The following is a 27,439-nucleotide window of genomic DNA, read 5'->3' on the forward strand; positions in this document are numbered from 1 at the left end:
ATCACTTCACCCCCGGGCCCCAACTCCCCCTAGGGACGGCCCTGTCCCCAGAGCCAGGAATTGCTGTTCCTGGCCTGTGCCCAGCATAAGATAAAGCAGACCTGGAAGTGACACAACAAGAATGGGCCTGTTTCTAGGAGCAGCAAGATACTGATGATTCAGTTCAAAATACTTTTCAAGACTCTTGGACAGAGAAGGAGCACATCTCCTGAGCTGCTGGAAGGGGGACTGCTCCATGGGGTCCTACTGTCACTATCGACAACCAGGGAGGCCAGCTCACAGTGACCACTGACAGTATTCTGCTTTCCATCCCTGGCAACAGACCAGTGTTAAAGGAATAATGTCTCCTCCCCTGGACCACTCACCCTGGCCTCTGTAGGCAGGTGGTTAAGGTCATTCTCCTGAGGGGAGGGGTCAAAGGAGGTCTATCCCCCCTCTGGCTGAAAACTCCATTGTTTCACTGTCATTTTCCTACCATGGTCGCAAAGCAGGCAAAACAATGTCCTGCTAATCAGCAGGTCCCAGTGGTACAGGAGCAGCACAGATCAGGCAGGCTTATTATGGGGAGTACACACTGGCCCCCAACAGTGCCCTTTGTAACTCCTGCTCCACTGAATTCACAGGAAATTTTGCCTAGGTTTAGACTGAGTAAAGAGTTCAGAATTTGTCCTTAAGGGGCAGGGCCCAGGCCTAGAAACTCAGCTGGGTTCTGGGAAGATCTGCAGAGGGAAGAGTGAGTCCTCCCATCAAAGCCAATCTATGGCAGTAGAACTGTTCCACCAAAGCCGTAGCCTAATGGCCTGATTAGACTCTGTGATGCTAACTCACTCACTCACTCCGGGGAGGAGTTATACAGTATGGGATCCTCTGCCCAGGCCTCACCTCCAAATACTTCCTGGACACTGCTGTGCAGGGACCCCCTGCAGATCTGCACTGCACAAAGTGCAGGGTTCCACATAGCCCTGGCAGCTGCTTCAAATCCTCTCCCCACACTTGGGGCAATGGAATTGCCCTTGTTCTATGCTTGTTGGGAGTGTGGGGAGCAGGACTGGCCCGTAAGTGCATGGTCTGTGACAAACACTTGAAATCATTTTAACGTTCCATAAGTATTATGTTGCACCCAAACCACAGAGAGCATAAAACATGGGATTTCCCACTGGCATTTGTGAATCCAATCTTCAAATGTGGGTGCCTCAGGATTAGGGCCTAAATTCAGGAATCAGCAGCTACCTGCTTCTCTAGAGGCACCTAGGGTTGGATTTAAGTGGCTAAAACAGGAATGTAAGTGCCTAAATAGTTATTTCTGCAATCAAGTTTGAAAATAAGGCCCTATCTTGTTATCCAAGATAAGTCTCAAATCCAGTCCCTGCTCAATTCCACACATTGTATGGCACTGTAAGCCAGCCATTCATTCCATATTCCTTAAATAAACTCCTTTCCCCTGGGCACAGCATTTCCAACTCATTCCCAGCGCTGGCAGGCTCCTCTTCCCCCAGTGGCCCCCTCTTCCCCTAATTTAAATCAACCTTCAAATGAAAGCTAAAGTCAACTTGTTTTAATGACCACATCCGTTTGTTTATCGTGTTTTTAAATAATATCCTTCTGGAAACCCAAAGCCTCCCTCAGAGAATAAACCACCCTGTAGAAATAGGGTACAGCTCCTTGGGGGTGGGGGAGGGTACACAATGAGAGTACTTGTTTTCTTGGAAAGTTTGCAGCTAGAAGCTCCTCGGGGCACTCCTCCAAGACCTTTCTTTCCCCCTGTAGCAGCTGCCATTTGATCCCATGCTTTGGCTTTGAATGGAGCGCCCTGAGAGAGGCAGATGTTGTGAACAAAGGTCTTAAAATAATCTGTCCAGTGATCATTCAAGGGGAAAATGTGCCTCGTGGGAACAGGAGATGGGAGAACCTGATCTATCTTTGAATAAGAAAGTTCAACAGCAGCTCCTCGCTCCTGATTCTGGGTTCCCAAACTTTTTGTTTGTTTGTTTGTTTTGCCTCCCAAAAGCTGCCCAGCAAAGAGCCGGTTGCTTCAGCAGTCAGTTCTCTCCCTCCCTCTGATTCGTCTGGCTCCTTGAAAGCTGGGATCCGTATTTTTTTATTTCTCATCAGGAACATGGACTCCAGCAGCAATCGCCTGGTGCCCAAGCTGCATTTCTACAAAAAGATCTTTGCTGCAGCCTTGTGTGTCTCAATCTTACTCCCAGAATCGGGCTTTGCAAAGAATCTCTGGAAACGTGCTCTCCATCTGAAACTGGCAGAGAAGTCTGATGTGAGTACCTAGCTGAGGGGGGCACATTGCATGTGAACTAGCGAGAGGCAGGCGTATGTAATGGTGTGAGTTCTCTCAGTCCAGTGTGTCCTTCGGGAATGATCAGTATTTGGATCCTACGCTTTTTCTGTTTGTAAATTTGCTAGGCTTTGTTAAATTTTTACCACCTATTTGCTGCAACATGAGACATACAGACGAGGGCACACTTTATACATTGAAAAATAAATTTGTAATGCCATAGCCACAGCCCACGGAGGTGCTCTGCACTGGGAAAGGCTGGAGCAGGGAAACTTAAAAGGAGAATGTGGTTGCAGGTGCAAAACCCATATGAATGTACATAGACGTGCTAGCATGAAATACCAAAAGGAAAGTAGCATTGTGCACTGGTTAGAGCAGGGGAACTGGGAATCAGAATTCCTGGGTTCTAAGCCCAACCCAACCACTGGCTTGGTGTGTGTGTGTGTGATCTAGGGTAAGTCACTTCATCTTTCTGTGACTCATTTTACCCATCCACTGTAAAGTGAGGATAATATGTACAAGGGTTTTGTGACATTTAACTAATGAACAATTTTGTAAAGTGTCTTGAGATCCACACATAAAAGGTACTACGTATATACAGGTAAAGAGGTCATTCCTGTCATGGAGCAAGTAGTTCAAGGGAGAATCCATTTTCAGGTCTGCCTACTCTTATAGAATCATCGAAATTCAGGGCTGGAAGGGATCTGGAGAGGTCATCTAGTGCAGCCACCTGTGCTGAGGCAGGACCAGATATACCCAGAACCATCCCTGACAACAGGTGTTTGTCTAACCTGGTCTTAAAAACTTCCAATATTGGGGATTCCACAACCTCCCTGAAAGCCTATTCCAGTGCTTAACTATCCTTATAGTTAGAAAGTTTTCCCCGATATTTAACCTAAATCTCCATTGCTGCTGATTAATCCCATTTCTTCTTGTTCTACCTTCAATGAACAGCCGTTAACGTATTTGGAGGCAGTTAGCAAGTCCCCCCTTTCTTTTTTTCTCAAGACTAAACATGCCCAGTTTTTTTAACCTTTCCTCGTCGGTCAGGTTTTCTAAACCTTCTATCATTTTTGTTGCTCTCCTCTGGACTTTCTGCAATTTGTTCACATCTTGCTTAGTGTGCTGCCCAGAACAGGACACAGTGCTCCAGCTGAGGTCTCACCAGTGCCAAATCAAGTGGGGCAATTACCTCCGGTGACCTACATACAGACAGAGGTGAAAGTAAAATTGAGCTCTTATTGGTACGTGGCCAGCTCTGGTCCCCCCAGAAGGGGTGGGGCCTTGGGTGGAAGGGGCAGGGCTGGGATTAGTGTCCCCCAGCCAGTCCTCCTCCCAGCACTCCAGCGGCAATTTAAAGGGCCCGGGGCTTCGGCCACCACAGCTGTGGTAGCGGCAGCGGTGGCTGGAGCCCCGGACCCTTTTAAATAGCGGCCCAGGGGCAACTATTTCTCCCCTCCCTCCATTGGCGGCCGGGGCAGGGAGGGAGCACCAAAGGGGCAACGACATTAAAGCGCTGACAAAGTCAATGGTACGGGCCGATTCTAACAGCTACTTTTTACCAGTACGCCATACTGGCCCATACCACCTTACTTTCACCCCTGCATGCAGCGTTCCTGTTAATATACCTCAGGATATTAGCCTTTTTCGCAACTGCATCACATTGTTGACTCTCATCCAATTTTCTACAGTACTACCACTTAGCCAGTTATTCCCCATTTGGTAGCTGTGCATGTGATGGTTCCTTCCCAAGTGTAGTACTTTGCACTTGTCTTTAGTGAATTTCAGCTTATTGATTTCAGACCAATTCTCCAATTTTTCAAGGTCATTTTAAATTCTAATTCTGTCCTCCAAAGTGCTAGCAAACCCTCCCAGTTTGGTGTCATCTACAAATGGTATAAGCATATTCTCCACACCATTATCCCAGTCACTAATGACAATATTGAATAGTACCAGACCCAGGACAGACCCCTGCAGGACTCCACTAGATATGCCTCCCCCTCCCCCTCAGTTTGACAGTGAACCATTAATACCACTTTTTCAGTACAGTCTTTCAACCAGTTTTGCACTCACCCTATAAATTTCCTCTAGAGACCACATTTCCCTCGTTTGCTTATGAGAATGTCATGTGGAACTGTGTCAAAGCCTTACTAACAGCTTTGCTCCCTATGCACTAGGAGAGTAACCCTGTCAACAAAAGGAATTAGATTGTCTGTCAAGAACAAATCAAGCCAAACCAAAGTGGGTGATGTAATAACTTTAATAAAATGTTTAAATCTTTTATTGGACCAACTTCTGTTGGCGTGTAGGAGACAGACTTTCTTTTTCCCCTTATGACTTGAGAGGTGTTAATGGGCCACTTTACCTTGAATGATCCCTTGGAATATGTGTCAACAACGCATGCTAAACAATCTGTTCCACCTTGCATTTAGCTGTGACACTCTGACTACACTTCCCAGACCTGAGGAAGAGTTCTGTGTAAACCTGAAAACTTCTCTCTCTCTCCTTGTCTCTCTAATATCAGGGGACCAACATGGCTACAACATTGCAAACATGATTTGTTCTTGACTATTCTCTGGAAGTACCTCCTCCATTCTGCCTCCCTAGACGTCTGACAGGTGTTCATTAGCACTGCTTGCTGGTGTGGGTTGCTGGCTGACATGCCGTCATCGGGGACCAGCCTCACTCTTATCTTCAGGCCATTATAGCTGAAAACAAAGCAGTGAAATGCAGGAAACTTCCTGCAAAAGCACAACATGCTTTTCTAGCAAGACTCAAATGTTTCCTGCCCAGAAATCCAGTTGTAATGTACTTGAAAACCCTTTTTGCCTAATTAGTATGTTGCAAAGAGAAAACTAGCCAGGCAGTTAGTCTCCAAAGTGGTACTGGACACTATGACCACAGTGTTCCAACTCTGAAAGGTTGTCCATCAGGATCAGTAGCAGCAAAGCTAAGGGGAGGGGTTGGGCCTGAGCATGTTTCTGGAGTTCAAAATATTCTGGGGCCAAAAGACTTCTCTCAGTATTGCCAAACATTCAAAAATCATGAGTCAGGCTCACCAAAAATCATGAGATTGTCTTTAAAATCATGAGCTTTTGTAAAAACCAATAGATTGGGGGTTCTTTTTATTTGCCTTCTACCTTTTGAGTCATTAGGTTCGGTGTTTAGGTGTTCTGGGGTCACGAGAGCAAGAAACTTCCTTTTTCTTTAAGCATGAAGGCTGAAATCATCACATATCCACTTGACTCCAGGAGCTGGGGCTTTGAGGAAACAATAATTGTCATGAGACTTATGACAAAATCATGAGAGTTGGCAACACTGTTCTAAACATCAACAAAAAGGAGGGAAAAGGTATACAATTTTTGTAAAAAAAAAAAAATCTTAGTTAAAAATTCAAGGCATGCAATTTAAAGGGCATCTCAGAAAAAGAGTTGTTGTTTTTTAAAGTAGCAAATTAAAAAAAAAAAGTCACATTGACCTTGCCCTTTTAAAAGCCAATATTGGCCAATGCCTTTTGCCTCCTGAATACGTTGGGTCAAAATTTCAGCCATTGTTGAGCTGGCATCTGTTTCTGTATGCTCAAGTTTGATTGGGCCCACAAAGTAGATGCTAAACTTGTTTTACGTGTGCACTGTTGGTGCAGGCACCCAGAGCAGCACAGCGAATAGGTTGTGCACACCGAGGGGTTTGGCATTCACATCAGGAGGCACAACCCAGGGCCACGAAGACAAAATGCCAGGGGCTATGGCCCAGGAGGCTGACAATGACATGTTCAGTAGCAGACTTGCTCTGCGCACGCGACAGGTGCTTTGTGAAGTGTGGGGCACTGGAAAAAATACCATTGTTATTAACAATAATAATTCTGCCATGTTGCAAAACCACAGTGAAGTCAAAATCTGAATCTTCTGCTTTTCACAAAAACTCTGAAGCAAAAGATCCAGCCAGACAGCTTGTTCTATAAAGGCACAGAATCCTTTCCCTTAGGGATACGCCCTCCTCCTTGAATGAGTTGCTTTTCAAAGGACTGTTTTTCTGGCAGCAGCTAATCCAGGTGCTACTGATCTGGCAAGCTCAGGAGTAATCACTTTCTCTAGGAGCGGGTGGAAGCTGCATTTCTCTCTCCCTTCCCTTGCATGCTTGAAGAAGGAGAGTTCCAATGTCTGACTTTTCCCTTTGCAGAGCACTGGTCCTGGAGTCTCTCAATGTCTGATGTATGGTTCTGCACTAATGTGCTGTATTGTCCATGCATGGCTGAATGCGCACCAGACATGCAGAGTGGGGAATGCTCCTGTGATCAGCCTTCTTCTTTCTCCACCTAGATCCTCACATCTCATCGGACAGGGTTGTCTTGTTGGGGAAAAGGGGGAGAAATGAGACATTGTACTTAGTCCCTTGTTTGATCTGCCCCAAGCTAATGTATTTATTGCCCCCTGCTTATACCAAGAACCGTATTTAGAATGAATGCAGGATCACGTTTCAGATCCTTTGCTTCTGGCAGCAAAAGGAAGGAGTGGGAATATTTGGGACATTCTGTTTTAGTCATGTTAGATTTCAGTTGATGGAAGGAATGTCAGAGAAGCAGTCAGTGATACAAGAGTGGCCCAAATGGAAGAGATTGGGGTTGGAACAGCAGATTTGTGCGGTATTAACCTAGAAGGGCAATCAGATGGAGACCCGAGGAATAGGGCATACTGAGACAGCAGAGGACTAAGGATGTAACCCAGTGGGAATCCCTACTGAGAGTGGGAGAAGTTTCCAAAGTCCAGCAGTAGCAGTGAAATGGAGATGATGTTCTAGCAGGTATTTCTTATCACTCATTTCCATGAATGTGCACATCATGCACAAGATGTTTATTCTTTATTGTGTCAGAGGAAAGATGACTGGTGGCCATTAACTGAACAAATCTCACCCATCATACAGCACATACTGAAATCAACGGCAGCACTCCTATTGATTTGTAGTGGGACAAGATTGGGCTCTAAGCATTGTCTCACTAAAGGCAAGCATCTAGAACAGTGAAAGGAAGCCAGCCTTGAACATAAAGGATCTGACCCTCATCTGGTGTACATTGATGTAGCATTATTGACATCAATGGTGCTGTGCATATTTACACCAGATGAGAATCTGGCCCTAAATCTCTCTCAACAGGAACTTCAACTAGAAATATGTCTTGCCGGATATCCTTATGTTGAGCAGAAATCTATTTAGATTTCCTTTGAGTTCAAGTGTCAGAGCATTGTGCTTAGAGGCAAACTGGTTCTCATTTGCAGACAAGAAAAATATAAGGGTGGATGGAATTTTTATGAGGCAGGTCAGATCCCTCAGATGTTATTGAAAGTCTGGGAATACAGTGAGTGATTTAGGATAATGAGGCTTCATTCCTTTTTTTTTTTTTCCCCCTAGTCATTCTGGATTTGGCGTTCCAGGTTCCTCAGCTGAACTTTTAACTTTTGGCTGTGAACTAGTTTTTGGAAGTCTTTAATGCAGATATCGCCATTAAAATGGGTTCATGAGTCTCCTGAGACAAACAGCAACTCGCCCCCAGGATTGAAAAATATCCTCAAGAGCAGAAATTTTAAGACTGCCAGAGTCCATAATATTTAAAAATCCAAGTCATGCTCACAGCCAAAATGTAAATCCTAGGCAAGCTATTAAATAGGCACTCATGGAAATCATTATTCCAAGACAGCATTAATACAAGGCTTTTAAATGAGGGAATTATTCCCCCCCACCCCTTTTTCCTAAAAATCTTATGATACCCAAAGCAGTGGCAGCATGTTGACTAATTACATTTTGCAAATGTGCTGTGCAGCAGTGAATTTTTAAGGAACACTGAGAAAGTAAGGAGAAAACTTAGTAGGGAAAAGGCCACTCTGGGAATTCTTGGTCTTAGAACTTTTGTTGTTCTAAAAAGGGAAGCCACATTCATTATGGTCAACTGTTCATTATGAATTTTGCCCTTTCAATTAGTGAATCATCTGTGAATCAATCATTCGTTTTCTTTTAGTATCAGTTACCCATCTGCATTTGCTAAATATTTTGGGTAAATACATTTCAGACTATGGATTGAGTGACAATAATATTTTAAATGGGAGAATAACAAATAATAAACTTCCAAAATGAATGCTTTGATGAATAGTTGTCCCTGCTAAAGTCTATGGAACTGTTGGGATTCCTGAACATTTTCACTGATATCCAGTGTTTGGACTGGATTATGAATTATAAATAGACCTGGTTCCAGATAATTAAAAAAATATCTTGTGATTAAAAAAAAAACTAATTTCCCAAAATTTTAACTTTGATTTTTTTTTTTTTTTTTTTTGAAATTCAAAACTTCAAAACTGGAAGTTAGTGTTCTGACCGACTCTATTGCTGGTTAAAAATGCAGGGGAGAGGGAGAAATTGGGGATAGCTTCGTCAAAATTTTTCTTTTTGTTGTTGCTGTTGTTGCTTTGCATTTGAAATCAAAATATTGAACTTAAAAAAAAAATCAAAGAGCTCTCATGATTAATAATGTGACCCATCAATTCATAGAAACAGATTCTGATGCCTTTCCTCACTTTGAGCAGCATCTTACTCCATGAGTAGTGCCTGTTAAATACATGGACTGCTAGTGGAATAAGGTGCTTGTCAACATAGTTACAATAGGTGTATTAGAAGCTGACAGTGTGAATAGAATTTGGGGCTTTCATTTGTGGAAATACTGGTGAATTAGGTTTTTTCCCCTCACTTCTCAACAAATTAAAAACCAATCATGATCTGGATTTTCCCTACCACACCCCATGATCTACAAGCTGCAATTGTTTGTTTATTTAGAACCTGGGTGGGTTACACCACAGTTCCCAGGTAATATACTGGATGCATCTCAATCAGAGGGCATTTCAGACCTCTGGGAATGTTCCCTATTATTAAGGGTGGTTCTTGTCATTGCACAAATGTAGGATATTGGCTGAAATAAAGAAATACCGTATTGTTGTCACTATATGTTATGCATGATCCATTACAAAGGAAGTGGAGGTAAAATCTATCATGTCAGCATTACAAATAATATACATCATTTCCCCTTATCCCGTTGAACTGAATTGCATCAGTTTTTTATTAAATGACCTATTAATTATTCCTAATTCCATTTTAAAATAACTGATTACAATCCAGTCAGTCCTAACAACAAGGCCATAGTAGCAGCAGCCAGTCCCAATGTTAATAAATCGAGTTATTTGTGCACTGGCTCTCAACAGTTGCAAATTGGCGCCATCTGTTGGAATCGAAAAGCATTGTAGTTAAGCCTGTAGTGTTTCCTTGAACATTGATGTAATGACAATATTTGAATCATAGAATCATGGAATGTCAGGGTTGGAAGGGACCTCAGGAGGTCATCTAGTCCAACCCCCTGCTCAAAGCAGGACCAATCCCCGGACCCCTAAATGGCTGCCATGATTTTTCCCTCTTAACCTATGTCCGCTGGGTGCATTTCTTTGGAAAGGAGAAGAAAGAGTGATTGGAAAATCTATTTGCGTTCTTATTTAAACAAAAGCAGTTTCCCACATATAACCATTACCAGGCCCAAGGAGAGAGGCAGAAACTCTTGGCAAGCAGACTTAGGTGCAAATGATGGGAAATGCTTATACATTATACCTGATAAACATACTGAGTATATTGATACTACAGGGCGGTATCCAGCTTGGGAGTTCAAGGTCATGCAGTGGATCCTATTGGTATCCTTTCCCGGGAAGTTTGTTTTGACAATACCTAGTTCAATTGGCAGTACCCTAAAGACAGACATTTGCTTTCCAGAAGCGTTGTTGAGTCCCAGAGAGAGGATACCTCTGGGAGGGATGATTTAACAGTGCCCAGACATGGAGAGAATCTCTCAGTGTCAATCCAAGTTCCTCTGTAACCTGATGGTGCCCTCTTGAGAAAAGCCTGACTAGAGTGGTGCAATACAGTAGACAAGTGGTCCCCAAACCTTTTCGTCTGGCAGGCGCCAGACGACGAGCCATGGAGGACCATGGCGGCGGACGAACATCTGCTGAAATGCCGCCGACAAGCATCATCATCCAGAAGCATCACCGCTGAAATGCTGCCGGCCAGTACACAGGCATACTTCGATGCCCCGGCCGGCACCATGGTTCCTGCAGACACTGCGTTGGGGACCCCTGAAGAATCTGGCCCTTTGTGACTGATTTGCAAAGGCTAGGACATCATTATGAGAGTGTAGGTAGATTCTTAAACCAAACACTCTGACAGCAAGTTCTTTTCTTGTCTCCATTTGCAATAACAGCGTTTAAAAGAGAACTGGATAAATTCATGGTGGTTAAGTCCATAAATGGCTATTAGCCAGGATGGGTAAGGAATGGTGTCCCTAGCCTATGTTTGTCAGAGGATGGAGATGGATGGCAGGAGAGAGATCACTTGATCATTGCCTGTTAGGTTCACTCCCTCTGGGGCACCTGGCATTGGCCACTGTCGGTAGACAGATACTGGGCTAGATGGACCTTTGGTCTGACCTGGTATGGCCGTTCTTATGTTCTTATGCAGCTTTATCATTTTGGGCCAAATGCTGATTTCAGTTACAGGGTGTAAATTCAGAGTAATGCCTTTGGCTTCGGTGGAGCTTATTTGGCATTACACTTGTGTTCATGAGAGCTGAATCTGGCTCTCTGAGTCTAGTTTGGTCCCACTATTTGATTATAGTCGAACTTTTCTACTCTATTTCTGAAGTTTCCTCTGTTCAGTTTAGCTTAGTTTCACTTACGCTCCCCAGGTTCTCTGTCTCTCTCACGTGCTCACACACACTGACACCATATTCTTTTGCAAATCCAAAAAAAGTTTTTTTTTCATACTCCAGAGCATTAATAGACACTTTGCTGGTAGCACGTGGTAATAGTTAGATAGCAAAAGAGTCAAAAAATCTTTGTGTCTGAAGAACATAAAAATTCGGAAGTCAAAAATCATTCCTCCGAGGAATGATGTGTTATTTAGACAATGGGTCTGATTTTCCCTTCACTGAAGATGCTTTGCATTGTCCTACCAACACAAAGCAGCCCTGAGGCTGATGTAGCTAGCCAGGGAATGCTTGCCGTGATGTGTCAGAGCCACTTGTTGTGACATAGAGCCAGTATATCTGATCCTTGGCTACCCTCTTCCCAGCCCTCTGCATAGCTTCCCAACCGCTGAGAAGAGGGTGGACCCAATCATATTCTTTTTCCCTTGGGAAAAGGGGTGTGATCAAGGGAAAAGGGCATGCCTGGGGGCGGGCTTCCCATATTAGCCCCTTAGGGAAGTTGGCAGCTAGTGCAAATGATAGCAGCTGCCAGGTTGCTCTAATTGACACTGTGGGATGGGACTGGCACACAGACAGCTGATAGTTGGAAGGTTACATAGGTGACTTAGAGCCAACTTTGTGTGCATGCACACCCACGTACACGCACCTTTCCTTTGTTGTGCTGTGTGCTTCTCAGCTACAGACCAGGACCTGAGCCACTGAATTCCCTTTCCAGGGGATGAGAGCGGGGTTCTCCTGATCTGAGCAGCTTATGCAGAGAGGCTTTGCATCATCAGTATCTCCCAGAGCTGAGCGCACAAGTTCCTAGGCACCACCATAAGGAGGGAAGAACAGGAGTAGAAGCATGGCTGGTGGGTGGGGCTGATCGACCTACACAGCCCCGCCCACCAGGACAGGTGGAAGCTGAGGCAGCAGTAGTGTCTGCAGAACTCCTGAAGTGGGGAAATTTCTTCCTCCTCCTTTCCCACAGAACTCCCCCACTTCAAACAGCATGTCTGAGTGCAGGGATGAGGGGTTTGGCCCATGGTGAGTAGAAATCGAGTTTGAGTGGCTTGTCAATTTGTGGCACGCAGGGAGTTGGCTCCTCATCCAAATGCCATCTGTGTGAATCATGCTACTCTGTATGCTGCTGCTCATGCTTTTCAGGGAAAGTGCCACACTCTGGTATTTCTACTTGAGAGTTTTCCTCATCGTTTGTGTGTGATAGGCCGTATTTTCTCCATATCCAAATACAGTTTGACTTGGCATAGTATTAAATGGGCATGTGTCCTCCTCTGCAGCTTCTGGTACAAAGCTGGACATTTCACACACAGGAAATCCCAAGTCCTGAGTGTTATACAAGTCTGGAAATTAAAAAACAAAAACTTAAGGCCAAGCATAGGCACAACTTTCAAAAATAACTGTTGATTAAGAGGCCTGATTTTCAAATGACACTGAGCACCTGCACTCTGAAAAAGAGGCCCCTTAAAGATGCCTTATGTTGGACATAAACTATGGCATCCCAAATCATGACTCTTGCCCAGGATTTTCAAAACTAAGAGACAATATTTAGCCTGCTTAATCCACAGGCAGACAGATTTTCAGACCTGCAGAACATCCCAGTCTTCCTCCAACCATGCTGTCACCTAGCCAGATCATCATGTGTTTGATAACATAGTCTTCCAACCAAAAATCTCTAATCCCATGGTGAGCATGCCTGAAAACTCCCATAACCCCCCTGAGGTAAGCTAGTTTAAAAGCTCAGAGGAGGGGCAAAGTAGAACATTCAGAACGCTGATACTACAGGTGAGGCATAAGATATTGGCCAGAAAGGGAACAGATTAAGCACCAAATGCATGAAAGAAAGATTAAGCTTCTTTTCAAGGCCTTCAGTTACTAATCTCATTTTACAGGAAGGTTTTAAATTAGTAAAAGGCTGCCGGAATTAATCACAACAAACACAGAATGGTTATGAAACACAGAAATAATAAGGCCTCTATCATCATCTTCATTTCAATTTATCTTTCTTTCTTGCTAGAGTATTTTTAAGGCATCAGTTACTGAAGTGCCTACTGCCTTTCTCTCTTACTCTCTCAGACAAGTGTAATGGACATTTTAGGGATTTAAAAATTAGACTCCTGAATGCTTCCACATCATTAAAACAATGTAATAAATAGTAGTACTTGGGTAACCCATTTCATCAGCTGATCTCCACACACTTTGCTAAGGTAGCGACAGATTAGAATCTTCATTTTACGGATGGGGAAACTGAGGCACAGGGTGGTGGGGTCACTTCCTTGATGAATACTTGAAGTCAGGTGCTTCTTAATGCTCACTCAAGCTATTTCAGTTTGCAATATGTTTGGTGTTGACCAAATGTTCTCCTTATGCCAAATCTGTGTTTTCCCTTTTTGTCTTTTTTTGCAAGGATTATGAGTACCCTCTTCATTCTCACAGTGCCCACCACCAGAAGAATGACCGCTGCCCCCCGCCCCCGCAGACTTTACCAGAGCGAGCATGTGAGGTGTCCAGCTGCCGTTCAGATTCCGAATGTGAAAGACACAAGCGTTGTTGTTACAATGGGTGCATCTATGCCTGCTTAGAATCAGTGCAGCCACCTCCAGGTATGGTGGGCTGTGAGATCAGATACAAATAGAAACAGCTGCAATAACAGTGGTAGGCTGTAAAACGGGGGTATAGCCCCATATATATTATGTCTAAAATAGGACTTGGGGTTTGAGACAGGTGAGTTGAAAGCTGCCCTTGTGTGATTTTTGGCTCAAGAGAGAGAAAGTTACACATGATCTGTTCATCTTGCAAGATTTCTACCAACTTGAATGGCAGAAATCACGAGATCAGTTATTTTCACTGCATGTTCATGGGAACATGGCTGGTAATGAGAGAGAGTGGGCAATTTTTGAATATTCAAAATGTAAGTGAAAACTTTGAAAAAAAAAAATCTGAGAACATTTTTTGCTGGTCTTCAAACAGTTTGGAACTTTTCCAAAATTCAAAATTATGTCAAAAAGTGTTTGGAAAAGGTTTTCTGCATTTTTCGACCAGTTCTGCTGGTAACGTTTTTATAGGCAAGACCAAGCTGCTTTAACCAGCTCCTTGCCAAAGTCAGAGATTTTGATTATTGTTGAGAACTAGCTTCAGGACAGTCATTTTTCTTTTTATTGTAGTGGATACGCTTAATGTTGCAATGTATTTAGTCTCTGCCTGTAGACGAATTTATTTGAAAAGTTTGGGCAAAATCCTTTCTTCTGTTTCCAGGTTAAAGGACAGTTCAAAGAGATATTCATTTCCAGCTATGAAATAATTCTAACACCCAGGGCACCCAGAAGATTCAGAGGGTCTGGGGTCTTCAGCAGCTGGGGGCCCCTCGCTGCCGAATTGCTGCCAAAGACCTGGCACTTTGGTGGCGGGTCCCAGGGCAGATGGACCGCTGCCGCGGGTCTTCATGGCACTTCGGCAGTGGGTCCCGGAGTGGAAGGACCTCCCACTGCAGAATTGCAGCCAAAGACCCAGAGCGAAAGAAACTCCAGGGGCCCTGGAGCAAGTGAAGAACCCTGTTCCAGGGGTCCTGAAAAACTCTCATGGGGGCCCCTCTGGGGCCTAAGGCCTGGGGCAAATTGCCCCACTTGCCTCCTCCCGGGCGGCCCTGCTAACACCGTATTTGTACACTTACTGCAGCGTGTCCAGATGTTGCACACCCAGTTAGTACAGGTATAAATAGCAGTGTAGGTGGTGAGGCACGGCTTAGGTAAGTAGAGTAGAATAAGTGCCCTACATGCCTGAACCCCCAGGGTATGTACCCGACATGGCAGTCTACTTACCCAAGCAATACCTACCATGCCTACATTGCTATTTTTAGCAGTATAGTGTCTTGCTGCCGGAGCCTTTCCCCCTGCAATGAAAGGCTCTGACAGTGGTGAAAGGCTCTGTCAGCTCCCCACGGCCTTCTCCCTGCCAAAACCTTTCCCGTTGCCTCCCAGCTGCCAGAGACACTCGTTGCCATGTTGAGCTACGCACTGCAGTGACACGTGTGGACACAGCCTGTCTGCCATTCAGTAGGTAGTGGCACATGTAATGCCTGTACTCTATACTCCAACATAAGTTTAGAGATAGCCAGGGATACAGTGAAAATGGCTTGAAATTTGGCACGGACATCATTCTCTTTGAACTATGACTTCTCTTGGGTTACACAGGAGCAAGAATGAAGCTTCTGAGCGTGCTCCAGGGGGTATTTGCTATGACTTTTAGTAGCACTCAATGACGCCCTATCCAGTTTGGGCCAGATCTTACAAGGTGCTGAGTCCTGCCTCGATCCAAAGCCAATGGAAGTCAACGAGAGTCCTTCCATTAAGTTTAATGGATTTTGGGTCAGGGTCTCAAAGGTTGCTCAGCATTTTGCAGGCTTAAGCCCTTTGTTCCACCACGTTGCAGGGGTCCTTGCTGCAATCAGGCTGCGACTGGGACATTTTGAATGACTGTGAATGTATATACGTCACTGAAACACACACAGCAAAACCCTCCCTGAAGAGCTCCGCCTGCCTTATCATCAGGGACTGGAGAAAATCAGTGGCATGAAAATAACTGTGTGCCCTGTGACTGCTCATCCTTAACAATGTGGGTTTTTTTAATAGTTTTAGACTGGTTGGTACAGCCAAAACCACGTTGGCTTGGAGGAAACGGTTGGTTGTTAGACGGACCAGAGGAAGTTTTACAAGGTACTGTGAGTCCAACTCGGCATTTTAATCACCTGGGCATTGTGGGTTGTTGAATTCTGCAGGATGAAGGACACTGATTTGGAAAATTATATTCAAGTCAGATGCAGTTCAGTGCCAATAAATCAGCCCTTTTTCGAGGGAGAATAGTAAGTACTTTGGTTTCAGTTCAGAGCCTCAGGCTCCTTTGAAACATCACTTAATCTACATTGCGGACTCCGTGTTAACGTGGAAAGAACACATCCTGTAAACTAATTGTCCATTAAATGAGATACAGATGTACAGTGCAAAAGGCCAAATAATAACCAGTTTGTGATTGTACCCCATGCAGAAAGGTGACTCCAGGGCTTGTGAAGTGAACAGTGTTTGAAATCTAAAGCAAAAGATTTGTTTTTAATATACAGCTCTGCTGAAAGCCTCCTTGGTAGGGGCAAAATTCTCCTCTTCCATTTCCCATGCAGATGCGTTACCAGTGCTCATTAGTGCATGAAAATGTGGTTAATGTCAGAGAAAGTGATGTGAACAGGATGAGCAAAGAATATATCCAATGCAACTTGTAGAAGAAGATTTTGCCCTCAGAGCTGAGTATGACATGATAGTATAACCTGACAATACAATATTGCATGTCATTCTGTATGCATAGGTGTTTGGGTTAGATGGACGGGTGAATAAGGGAGAGCCATTTCCTTCCAACTACATAGAACTGACTTACTTGACTCAATGGCGAGATTAGTTTGTATGGTGTATTTGGTGACAAACACAATCCACTCCCATTCAGACTTACACAGTTTCATGTAGCCTGTATTTTGTACATTTTAAGACAGTGCTATCGCCACCTATGAATGACATATACGTGCAAAGAGACAAGGTGGGTGAGGTCATGTCTTTTATTGGCTCAACTTCTGTTAGTGAGAGAGAGAAGCTTTCAAGCCACACAGCGCTCTTATCTTATCTTGCCTCTCTCACCAGACAGAAGTTGGTCCAATAAAAGATATTATGTCATTCCCCTTGTGTCTCTAACATCCTGGGACTGACACAGCTACAACTACGCTGCATATGCATGCAAAAACAGATAAGTCCAGGAAAGTAATTGATCAAGTTACCTCTCCTGGCTCACTCCCCATCAGTATCTGGCCTGGGCTGTGGAAGCTAATGATCCAACAAGTGATAAATCCTAGTCATGTGCTACCTGAGGAACACTGTGTATATGCTAAGAAGAAGGGACAGGATGATCTTCTTTTGCAAATCTCTGGCCTCTGCTATGTTCTTCCACTGTGTCTTCTTCACTTTCTCGTTGTCTACCACTGTCTTTTATACCCTGTTCCGTGACTTTACTCAGCCTGTTACCTCATCTGTGTACCTACCCATTCTAAACACGACTTAACATTTTTATGCATAAATCATAACTAAACTAAACTAATACTAATTTGCTTACCCTGTTAAAACTTTTTTTTTGTCTACTTCAATTCTGATCTCCTTTGTATGCGCTGCTGTTAATTTTACTGGCTCCATCTAGTTTTGTCTTACTGGTTTGGTTTTGTGACCTTGGGTTTTTGCTTGTTAGCTTCTCTTAGGGGGCACCTGAAGTTAACAATTCCCTCATGACGATCTGTTTCACCCTGCTATTTACATAGATAAAGTTTTACAAAGCAAGACACACAGACTAGGTTTTATGGTTTACATAACCCTGAAGCTGTTATAACTAAGCTCTGACATGTTGCCTCAGCAGGGACACACAGAAAAGCAAAAATTCCTTTATATTTTTCTACTCTCTATATAATTCATTTCTCCAACACTGTTTAATATATATATTGGACCAACACAGTTCATTGCACTGTTTTCCAACACTTGAGATGTACTTTATTCAAACAAAGAGTTTTTTAGATTAATAGATTTCAAGGCCGGAAGGGGCTATTGTAACTTTCTAGCCTGATCTCCTCTATAACACAGACCAGAGGATTTCACACAGTAAATTCCTGCATCAAGTCCTTGAGCAAGTCATGACCCTGATCAGTGCCTCAGTTTCCCCATCTGTAAAACAGGGATAATGATACTGACCTCATTTTTAAAATGCTTTGAGATCTACTGATGAAAAGCTCTATGTAAGAGCTAGATGCTATTATCTTTAAATCATTTCTAGCCTGAATTTGTATAGTATCAGCTTCCAGCCACTCAATTTTGTTAGGCTTGGGTCTTCTAGATTAAAGACCCCTCTATTATCAGAAATATTTTCTCTGTATAGGTACTTTTAGATCATGGTCATGTCACTTCTTAAATAAGGATGAAATCACACCCCATTACCAATTATTTGAGCCATCCAATCCCACCTCAGTTGAGGGAGGTGTGATCTGACCACGGGCCTGGAAAGTAGGAACCTGAGAATTGTCATTCCCAACCCTGACACTGACAACCTTGATGGCCTTAAGACAGTCGCTTGGGGCCTGATTTTCAGATTCCAGATGTTCATGCAGTTCCTTGTGTGTTTCCCATGCATGCACAGCTGAGCATGCAAAAAGTAGGTTCCTAAAGTGAGCGCAGGCCTGAAGTCTGAAAATCAGGCCTTTAACCTCATTGCCTCAGTTTCCAGATGTATAAATGATCATAAAATGATCTGCCTCGCAGGTTTGTTTAATTAATCAATGGTTCTAAAGTACTTGGACAGTCTTGCTTCAAGGCTTATTAGAGACTAGAATGAGACCTAAGAATGGGGCAGATTATCTCACATCTGGGGGTCCTTCCACCTTTCTCTGAAATATCTGTGGCTGGTCGCTATCAGAGACAGAATATATGGAAGCCACCTCTGATCCAGACTGGCAATTCCTAATGAGAAAAGTCTGTCTTCAACTCCACTGGGGTTGTACAAGTGTCAGTAAAATATATCTCTCCTCCCCCTATATTTATTTTTGACTCTTATTTTATTTGATCACAGCTGAATGGAGCAGTTAGCAAGAAGTGCTCCAGAAGTGAGTACCCTCAATCAAGGCATGGGCATTATAGGAGACTCTCCTGAAATTAATATGCCAACAAATGAAAGCAAGAAAGTGTGGGATTGTCATGTGGTTAAAGTACAGAAACCGGCATTAGGAGACCCAGTTCTGTTCCCAGCTCTGACACACACTTGCTACATAACCTTGGCCATGTCACTTAACTTCTCTGTGCTTCAGTTTCCACATCTTACAGATGGGGATAATACTGGGTTACCCCACAGGAGTCATGTGTGAGAATTAATTCATTAGTTAATAGATGTAGAGCATCTTGAATATTTTGGAACCATTTTGCCTTGCTGTACCCAGCAACCTCTGGGCACAGAAGAAGGGGAGAACTACCAGGGAGTTGGTAATGGTTCGCTGGTTCTTGATCCAATCCCGGATGCTGCTTAGAGCAGCTTGATGGCTGCTCCAAATTGTGCCAGCTGGAGTCCAGAAGAGGCTACCCACTGTTCAGAGAACGGCCACCACCCCTCTTTTCCACTAGTCCCCAGCCCCAGCACACACCCTGTAGAATGGGTTGCAGGAAGAATGGAAAGACAGCTAGCTAGTTGGTTCCACAGCTGTGGGGCACTCCTCTACATCAGGGACTCACCAGTTAGCGGAAGCAGTCATTCTTCCCTTTGTTTAAGTGGAGTAAAGCAGACAGTATGTTGCGTCAAGCTCTCTATACATGTTAAATATTCAGTATTATTGTTTGTAAAACACTTTGAGATCTTTGTCTGGGAGGGGCTACCGAAGAATACAGTGGGATTATCCTTCTCCGGTTAGCCCAGCGTAATAAGATCTAGGTTTATGACACACAGGCTTGTTTTCCAGCGGAGGCCTGCAGCACCACTGAGGATGGGGATGAGCCTCTGCATTGCCCTACGGGATATGAATGCCACATCATCAGTCCTGGCAACACAGCCGAAGGAATCCCCAACAGGGGTCAGTGCATCAAGCTACGTGGAAATCCCGGTCAGTTCATTCAAAAACATCTGTTCTCGCTTGCTCTATCCAACTTAGGGGCTATGCTGCGGGGTCTGTCGCCTGCCCTGAGGCAGATAACGGCTCAAAATGTCAAGTCAAGCTAAGTAGAGTTCCTGGGTTTTCACCTCCTCCCTCTTTTAATCCTGGGTTTCTTCAGCGATGTATCTGATCTTTCCACCATGGCTTCATCACATTTCCATATGACAAAGGAAATGTTCCTGCTGCATTGCAGGCAGCTATCCCCCCAAGAGTGAACATCATCCCCTCTTGCAGCCTCTCCATTCCCTGCTCTCTCAGTCGAGTGGCGGGTTCAGAACCCAAGTCTCACATGCACGTGGTGCTGGCAACCAAGTCATTGCTTTGGCCTGAAAAGAAAATGCCATAAGACCAAATATGTGAGCTAAATTCGGGGGAGGGAGGGGGAAGTGAGGGAGTTCAGAGTGAGATGAACACCCTGTATAAACGTGAAGGGCTAACATCTGGGCCTAGTTATACATTAGCCACCCCACTGAGAGAACAGTGGGTTGCCATTATGTAACTGGGGGGTAGAATCCAGAGCATATGGTTTTGTGACTAGTCTTTACTGTGTGTTCTTTTGATCATACTAGTGTGATACTCAAGGATAACGCACTATGAAGATGTAGGATAGGAAACCATCTAATTGGGGGAACCACTGAACAGCTAAAAGCTGTCTATGTGTAACGCCTTAAATTACAAAAGAAAATTAAACTGCTGCCTTTGAAAAATGCAAAGGATACAATCAATATAAATAGCTCATGTTCACGGTCTTTCGAGGCTTCTGGAAAGGTGCTGACTGACCTCAATCCCCATGGAAGCCAAAGGGAGTTGAGTGTTTGGCACCATTCAGGATCAGCCCCTAAATAAATCCTAGCTGCAATTTACTTTTCTCTTTTTTCCTTCATGTTTGCTGTACATGACATTCTGGACTATAAGCCAAATTCTCAGAACAGCTCCACTAAGCTCTTTAATTTACGTGGCATCAATAGAGCTAGGACAATTTACAAGCTGAGGAATAGGCCCTGTAAATGTATTTTATCAATGTCTGTGCGTTTGCATTTTGGCTGGAACAGGAAAGCATTTATTCCCATCTACGGACATAGTAAACCTCAGCGCGTTCTATTTAAATACCAAACAGTAAAGTTCTTAAACAACAGTAGAAAAATCAAGATTGAAATTGTTTTGTCATCTGCCCATAGTTTCTGTTGTTGTCTGAGTCACAAAGATCATCCTTTTTTTTCTTCACTGGACTGTTTACCCATACGGGAGCTCGCACACGATGTGTTTTCTGAGACTGTTTTCAACCTGTACAAGAGTGTGCAGCTTCTGTGAAAGATTCATGGACTGTATATTCCGATGCAACTCATCACAGCCCAAAAACATCAGCATCTCCTTTTCCTACTTAACCACAATAAAAACCAGTAGAAGTATCAAACCAGAGTCCGCTTTTGTTGTTTTTTTCTGGCCATGAAGACTAAAGGCTTAAGAATTTCAACTTCCTTTGCCTTTCTTCTGTCTCTTGGGGTTTTTTTTTAATGTCCTCTAGTGCAGTGGTTCTCAAAGCCAGTCTGCTGCTTATTCAGGGAAAGCTCCTGGTGGGCCAGGCTGGTTTGTTTACTTGCCTCGTCTGCAGGTTCAGCCAATCGCGGCTCCCAGTGGCCTCGGTTCACCACTCCAGGCCAATGAGGGCTGCGGGAAGCGGCACAGGCTGAGGGATGTGCTGGCCACGGCTTCCTGCAGCCCCCATTGGCCTGGAGCGGCGAACCGCAGCCAGTGGGAACCACGATCAGCCAAACCTGTAGACACGGCAGGTAAACAAGCTGGCTCGGCCCGCCAGGGGCTTTCCCTGAACAAGCAGCGGACCGACTTTGAGAAGTACTGCTCTAGTCACTAATGTAATGATATGTGTTTGTGTTTATGGTGTTCGTGCACTAGATGTCTCTTTGAGCTGTAAAAGTTTCAGACACAGTGTGGTCCCTGGTAAACAAAGGAGATGAAGCTGGAACTTGAACTGTGCAGAAGCCTGTTATATTGTCTCAAATTCTAGCTATGTTTTCTTTAATAAATGCTTTCTGTGTAAGAAAGACTGGTTCCTTAGACCATGACTACTTTTAAAGGTCAGAGTATTTAGGAGGAGGTGACTGCATGGATCCGCTGGTCGAAATGTACTGCTAGGAGCTGCATAGCAGCCTATGGATACCCAGATAACACAAGTGCCGCCATGGGAAGGCGAGATGCATGCTCTGTTCCCTACCCAAATGTTGAGGGTAGGAATCTTGGTCCTCTTAGTTCCCTGTAGAGTTTTTAGGCTCTGCACAGGGGCCAGGATTTAATCCAAAGGAAGCAGTTAAGTGTGAAGCCTGATTGGATACATTATCATAACTAGGCTTGGACGGATTCAATTTTTATCAGTAAATGTCGATTTCACCATACACCCAAAAACTGATGAAAAATACTTCCGCCAATAATATTCTAAATGTATAGATCGGCAAAGTAAGAAAAATGCTGCTTGTGAACTTATCAGAGTTTGATTTAAAGATATTTACTTTATATATTTTGACATGCAATGTTGACACTTTGTGTTAATGGTTATCAAGCTTTATCTTTTTGAATCTCAACACCTACTGTCCTTAAATAATTGTCTGACCCCCCGCACACACACCCCAATTTTCAGCGACTGTGAAAATTTAAATTGATGAAAATAGCCAACAAAATTGCTTAGAAACCATAATTTTGCACAACTGTAAAACATTTAAAATCAATAAAAATAGAGAAAAATGCTTAAAAATAAACATGGATAGCATCTGTCAATTTTTAAAAAATCAAATTCTGCCAAACCTGATCATAATGTATCTTCTTGTTTTGCAGATGGACACAACCTAAGACATAAATATTACAAGGAGTATTTTGGTAAGACACCATCTGTGGGTCTTTGGTATTGCTGAGCTTTACACTGGTCCAATTGTTTATGAGGAATTTGCTGCTTATGAAATGGCACAGTGGGGAGACATTCCTCAGAAGCTTCTCAGCACCCCTTTGCCAGTGCATCTCAGAGCAGACATATGAGGCCCCTACCACAAGGTCCTCCAGAGATGAGACTGCCAACAGTGCTGCAATATATGGTGGGTTTATGACAGGGAAGTCATGTCTGGAATGGGAAACACCCAATCAAATTCATTTTAACCTTTGATTTAATCAGGAAAGAAATCCTGTTCTTGGAAGGCTAAAAGCTAGGAAAAGCTGCCCACTACTTTGAACCTTTTTTTTTTTTTTCCCTCTTGCTAGTTTTCCATACCTTAGATCATGATAACTCTCAGCTCTAGAATGGAATGGTCAATCTCCCCTTGCTTAGTCCTATGCAACCTAACTGACGTACTGGGAGTAACCAAAGGCAGAATTTGGGGACTTCAAGGGCCAGCGCTTCCATTTAGGAGACCTAGGCGGTCGCCTAAGGTGCTAGGATTTGGGGGGGCGGCATTTTGCCACCCTCGGAGGCAATTTGGCGGCGGGGGGTCTTTCCGCACTCCGGGTCTTTGGCGGCAATTCTGCGGCGGATCCTTCACTTGCTCTGGGACCTGCCGCCAAAGTGCCCCAAAGACAGGAAGCCACGGAAGGACACCCCCCCCCCCCCCCGCCGCAGAATTGCCCCCAACGACCGGGAGCGCGGAAGGACCCCTGCCTAGGGCGCCAAAAACCCTGGCACCACTCCTGGAGACAACACTGGTGTAATTTTAACCTACCACAGCTACAACAGCCCCACCAAAGAACTAGAAAATAAGACACAGACCATTTAAAATATTTGGCTAGAAATCTTTCTGAAGCGTTCATTACTGAAAGGACATGCTGTAACCCTAATTTGGCAAGAGTTTTGTTTTACAGGGAGTAATTCCAATAATGTACTTGGCTATGTGAAACAGCAGCAGAAGCAGTTAGGTTAACTTGGGTAAGTACCTTCTGAATAAAGAGATGGGTGTGTGAGAATTATATGCAGATATACTGATCTCATAGAGCTAGAAGGGATCTTGAAAGGTCACTGAGTTGAGTCCAGTCCCCTGCCTTCACAGCAGGACCAAGTACCATCCCTGATAGATTTTTACCCTAGATCCCTAAATGGTCCCCTCAAGGATTGAGCTCATAACTTGGGGTTTAGGCTGCTAATGCTGAAACCACTGAGCTATTCCTTCCCCCTGTGCCTGACAGCTCCTCAATGTACAGTGATTTAAAGATATAGTCTTTTACAGGTGAAATTACCCTTCTCTGGCATCAGGCATATTGTTCACTTAGGTGTCCTTAAAGCCCTAATGGTGCTGAGACCATAAGAATGGCCATACCGGGTCAGACCAATGGTCCATTTAGCCTAGAATCCTGTCTTCTGATAGTGGCCAGTGCCAGATGCTTCAGAGGGAATGAACAGATTATACTGGCCCTCTGCACAGGGTTGAAATTCACTCTAGGGGTATGTCTACACTACACTGTAAGCCCATGCTCAGTCTCCGCTTTGAACCCAACCCCCCTTTCCATCCACACACAAATCAGTCTAACTCAGGCCAGGACCCCCACTGGACTCAGGCCTGTGAACCCTGCTGGAGGGGTGGGTCAGAGCCTGAGTCCTGCTAAGGCTCGAGTCCAAACCCTGTCATTTTGCAGTGTGGATGCAGCTCAAGACGCAGACTCCAGTCAGAAGAGCTGCATGCTGCAGTGTGGCCACGTTAGCATGACTGTGATACCTGGATCCAGCGATTTTAAACCCAGGTTTACGATGCAGTGTGGATGCTCAAGCACGGGCGTGGGAAAATCAAGTCCACAAGCGCAGGTCCCACAGCCCCAGAGTTACAATGCCGTGCAGACATACCCTAAGTGAATTTAATTGAAAGGTATATGCTGACAAACAGGAAATGTTATTCACCATCCCAAGGCTGGTCTGTGCTGCAGAGGGATCTCTGCAAAATATTCATGGTGAAATTCATCTCTTCAGGTTCCTTTTCATTTGGTTTTGATTTCTCAATATTTGTCTGGCTTCCTGAAAAAAACCTCTTACATTTGATGGGGTTTTTTTTCGCATGTAGAATAGGACCATGCAGCAGAATTTGGGGATTCTGAAACATTTCAAAACAGCAGTTAGCCAAAGATTAACATTCATGTCCATGCAATGTGTACAACTCTTTTTATAGTAAATGCCCAAATGTTTTATACTGGATGTCTAAGGGCCCAACTCTGAGGCAGCCACATCTGATCCTGAATGAGAAAACACAGAGACCAGTAGTTTAGAAGGAGCCTACAGTGGAACCCAACCTTGCTAACACTTAAGCATGGGAATAACTTTAGAGTAGTGCTACTGAGTACCATGGATTCTTCACATGAATACGCACACTCACACAGGGCCTGATCCAGAGCCCATTGAGATCAGTGGAAAGACCTGTCCCAAACTGATGCTGTCTTTACCTTTCAGAATCGGATGCGGCTGCGTTAAAACAGGGACAAAAAGAAACAGTAAACTTTTCATTAGGCCTAAGTGAGACCAATTGCTGAGGTTACATGGTTGGGTAAGAATATGTTCTATGCAAACACCACAGCGATGATAAACATTTAAATTCCTTTTTTTTAAAATTTGATTTTCATTCAGTGGGACCTAACTATTAAGGAGCTTTTAAAGAAAGAAATACCCAGTAGTTGTCTGGTTCAGATGAACTGCAATTCAGATACAGCTATTCAGCATCTTCCTGATCTCTGCAAGTTGTTGATTAAAGACCTGCCTGGTGCAAGAGCAGCTATTCTAGAATTCAGCCCGGTGAAGAGGGGGAGAAATCCATTCCTTTGACGGCAGCTTTAGTGTTTAAGAGCAGCACCTTTACAACTGAAACAGATAACCAGTCTGATCCACAATTTCATTTCAGATCTGTATCAGCACAGTACACACTATAATGCACGAGAGGACTTGAGTCTGATTTCGCTTACGTAGGTGTAACTCAGGAGTGACACTGGTATAAAAATGGTGCACGCGGGTTTAAAATCAGGCCTTAGGTATATACAGCCTGCTTGTGATGTTTCTAATATATGTGTGCTGAATACAATCAATGACTTTCATACTGCACGTACATCATATTAACAGAACTCAGAGGTCTCTTACCTAAAAGGAAATGAATCGACTGATAGTTTATGAATAGCATGAATGACTTTAATATGTTCATTAAAGAAAATGGGACAAATTTGTCTCTGTTGTGTCACCATTGAAATCAGTGGAAGCTACACCAGGGATGAATTTGCCCCAGTGAACAACTATCCTTTTATGATTTAGTCTACAAGGTAATCTATGTATTTAACAGCATGAGGCTGGAAATGGCCTGCCATGGTGCGTTGTCTGATATTCCCTTAAGTACTACGGTATATGCAAATATTTATTCTTCCCCTAGAGTTTGAAATCCCTATATGGCAAAGGGGAAGTTGAAAATACTGAGTGTTTCTTTCTGTTTATTTTTTGACCAGCTAAAATTGTCAGATTTTGAAAAATTTCATTCCAGTGTTAAAAGAACAGGAGAGACTGAGGTCAGAAGGGACCATCGTTATCATCATGTCTGATCTCCTGCACCTTGCAGGCCACAGAACCCCACCCACTCCTGAAATAGACCCCTAAACTCTGGCTGAGTTACTGAAGTCCTCAAATCATCGTTTAAAGACTTCAAATTACAGAGACTCTACCATTTACTCTAGTTTAAGCCAGCAAGTGATCCCTGCCCATGCTGCAGTGGAAGGAGGAAAAAAACAACAACCAGGGTCTCTGCCAATGCAATTCCTTCCTGACCCTCCTCCCACAAAAAAAAACAACAGTAAAAAGCATGTACAAAACATTTTATTATTTTTAAATCAGCTCTAGAGCTCAGTGCCCTCAACTCCTATTGGTTTCAGTCAATATTACGTGTTTTAAGGACCTTTCAGGATCAAACACCTAGGCTCCGGTCTCATTGAGCAAAACACTCGAGCACATGCTTAACTCGAGGTGGGCATTTTGCTTTGCAATGCTAGTTAAGCTCATGGCTGAGTACTTTTCTGGATAGGAGCTGTAGAGCAGGAATTTAATCATTGAAAAATGAATCTAAAAAAACAAAAAGGTAGAAAACTGATAAAATAAGGTACTGCTGAATGTTTGCTGTTTACTACATGCTGTGGAAAATCCAGCCTACCTAATGGTGCTAGGGTGTTAATTTTTCTTTTAAAGTTCTTTTAAATTGTCAAACTTAGAAAAAATCAGCCAGAGTGGAGATCTGAAGGCTACGTTTCCAATATTAACATTCATACTACTTTTGACGACATCATATCTTGCAAGACAAATTTTCCTGAGTTCTTACTGCTGCCCAGAAAACAAATGGTTTTAAGGCAACACTGTAAAAGCTCAATAGGAAATTGGTAATGTTAGCTTTTAAATATGTGTGTTTGGTATATTTTAAGGCTTGTCTGGTGCTACAGTAAACTTTACATGTAATGTTATATGCTCACGGTGCTCATGAGCTGCCAGAGTCTCAGCTGGTGTCAATCGGTGGCTTCAATGGAGCCGCTCTGACCTCCACTACGTGAGAATCTGGCCCAAAGACTCATTCCATACTATCACTCACGTTTTGTGCTGCTTGTGATTAGAAATGTAGGTTCTCCTACCTTGGTGCTCAATAAAAACAAATCCAGTATA

General features: G+C 43.7%; 1 protein-coding gene across 1 annotated transcript; it reads left to right on the forward strand.

The window, feature by feature from the left end:
• Positions 1–1,736: 1,736 nt before the first annotated feature.
• WFDC1 (WAP four-disulfide core domain 1) lies at positions 1,737–27,439 on the forward strand. The gene is made up of 7 exons (XM_032777559.2): positions 1,737–2,272; positions 13,483–13,678; positions 15,704–15,787; positions 19,591–19,731; positions 22,630–22,671; positions 23,641–23,704; positions 25,211–27,439. The coding sequence occupies exons 1-6, from the start codon at positions 2,117–2,119 to the stop codon at positions 23,697–23,699; spliced, it is 678 nt and encodes a 225-aa protein (XP_032633450.1). The 5' UTR covers positions 1,737–2,116; the 3' UTR covers positions 23,700–23,704; positions 25,211–27,439.

This window comes from Chelonoidis abingdonii, chromosome 19 (assembly GCF_003597395.2).
Source record: "Chelonoidis abingdonii isolate Lonesome George chromosome 19, CheloAbing_2.0, whole genome shotgun sequence".
NCBI classification, from domain to species: Eukaryota; Metazoa; Chordata; order Testudines; family Testudinidae; genus Chelonoidis; species Chelonoidis abingdonii.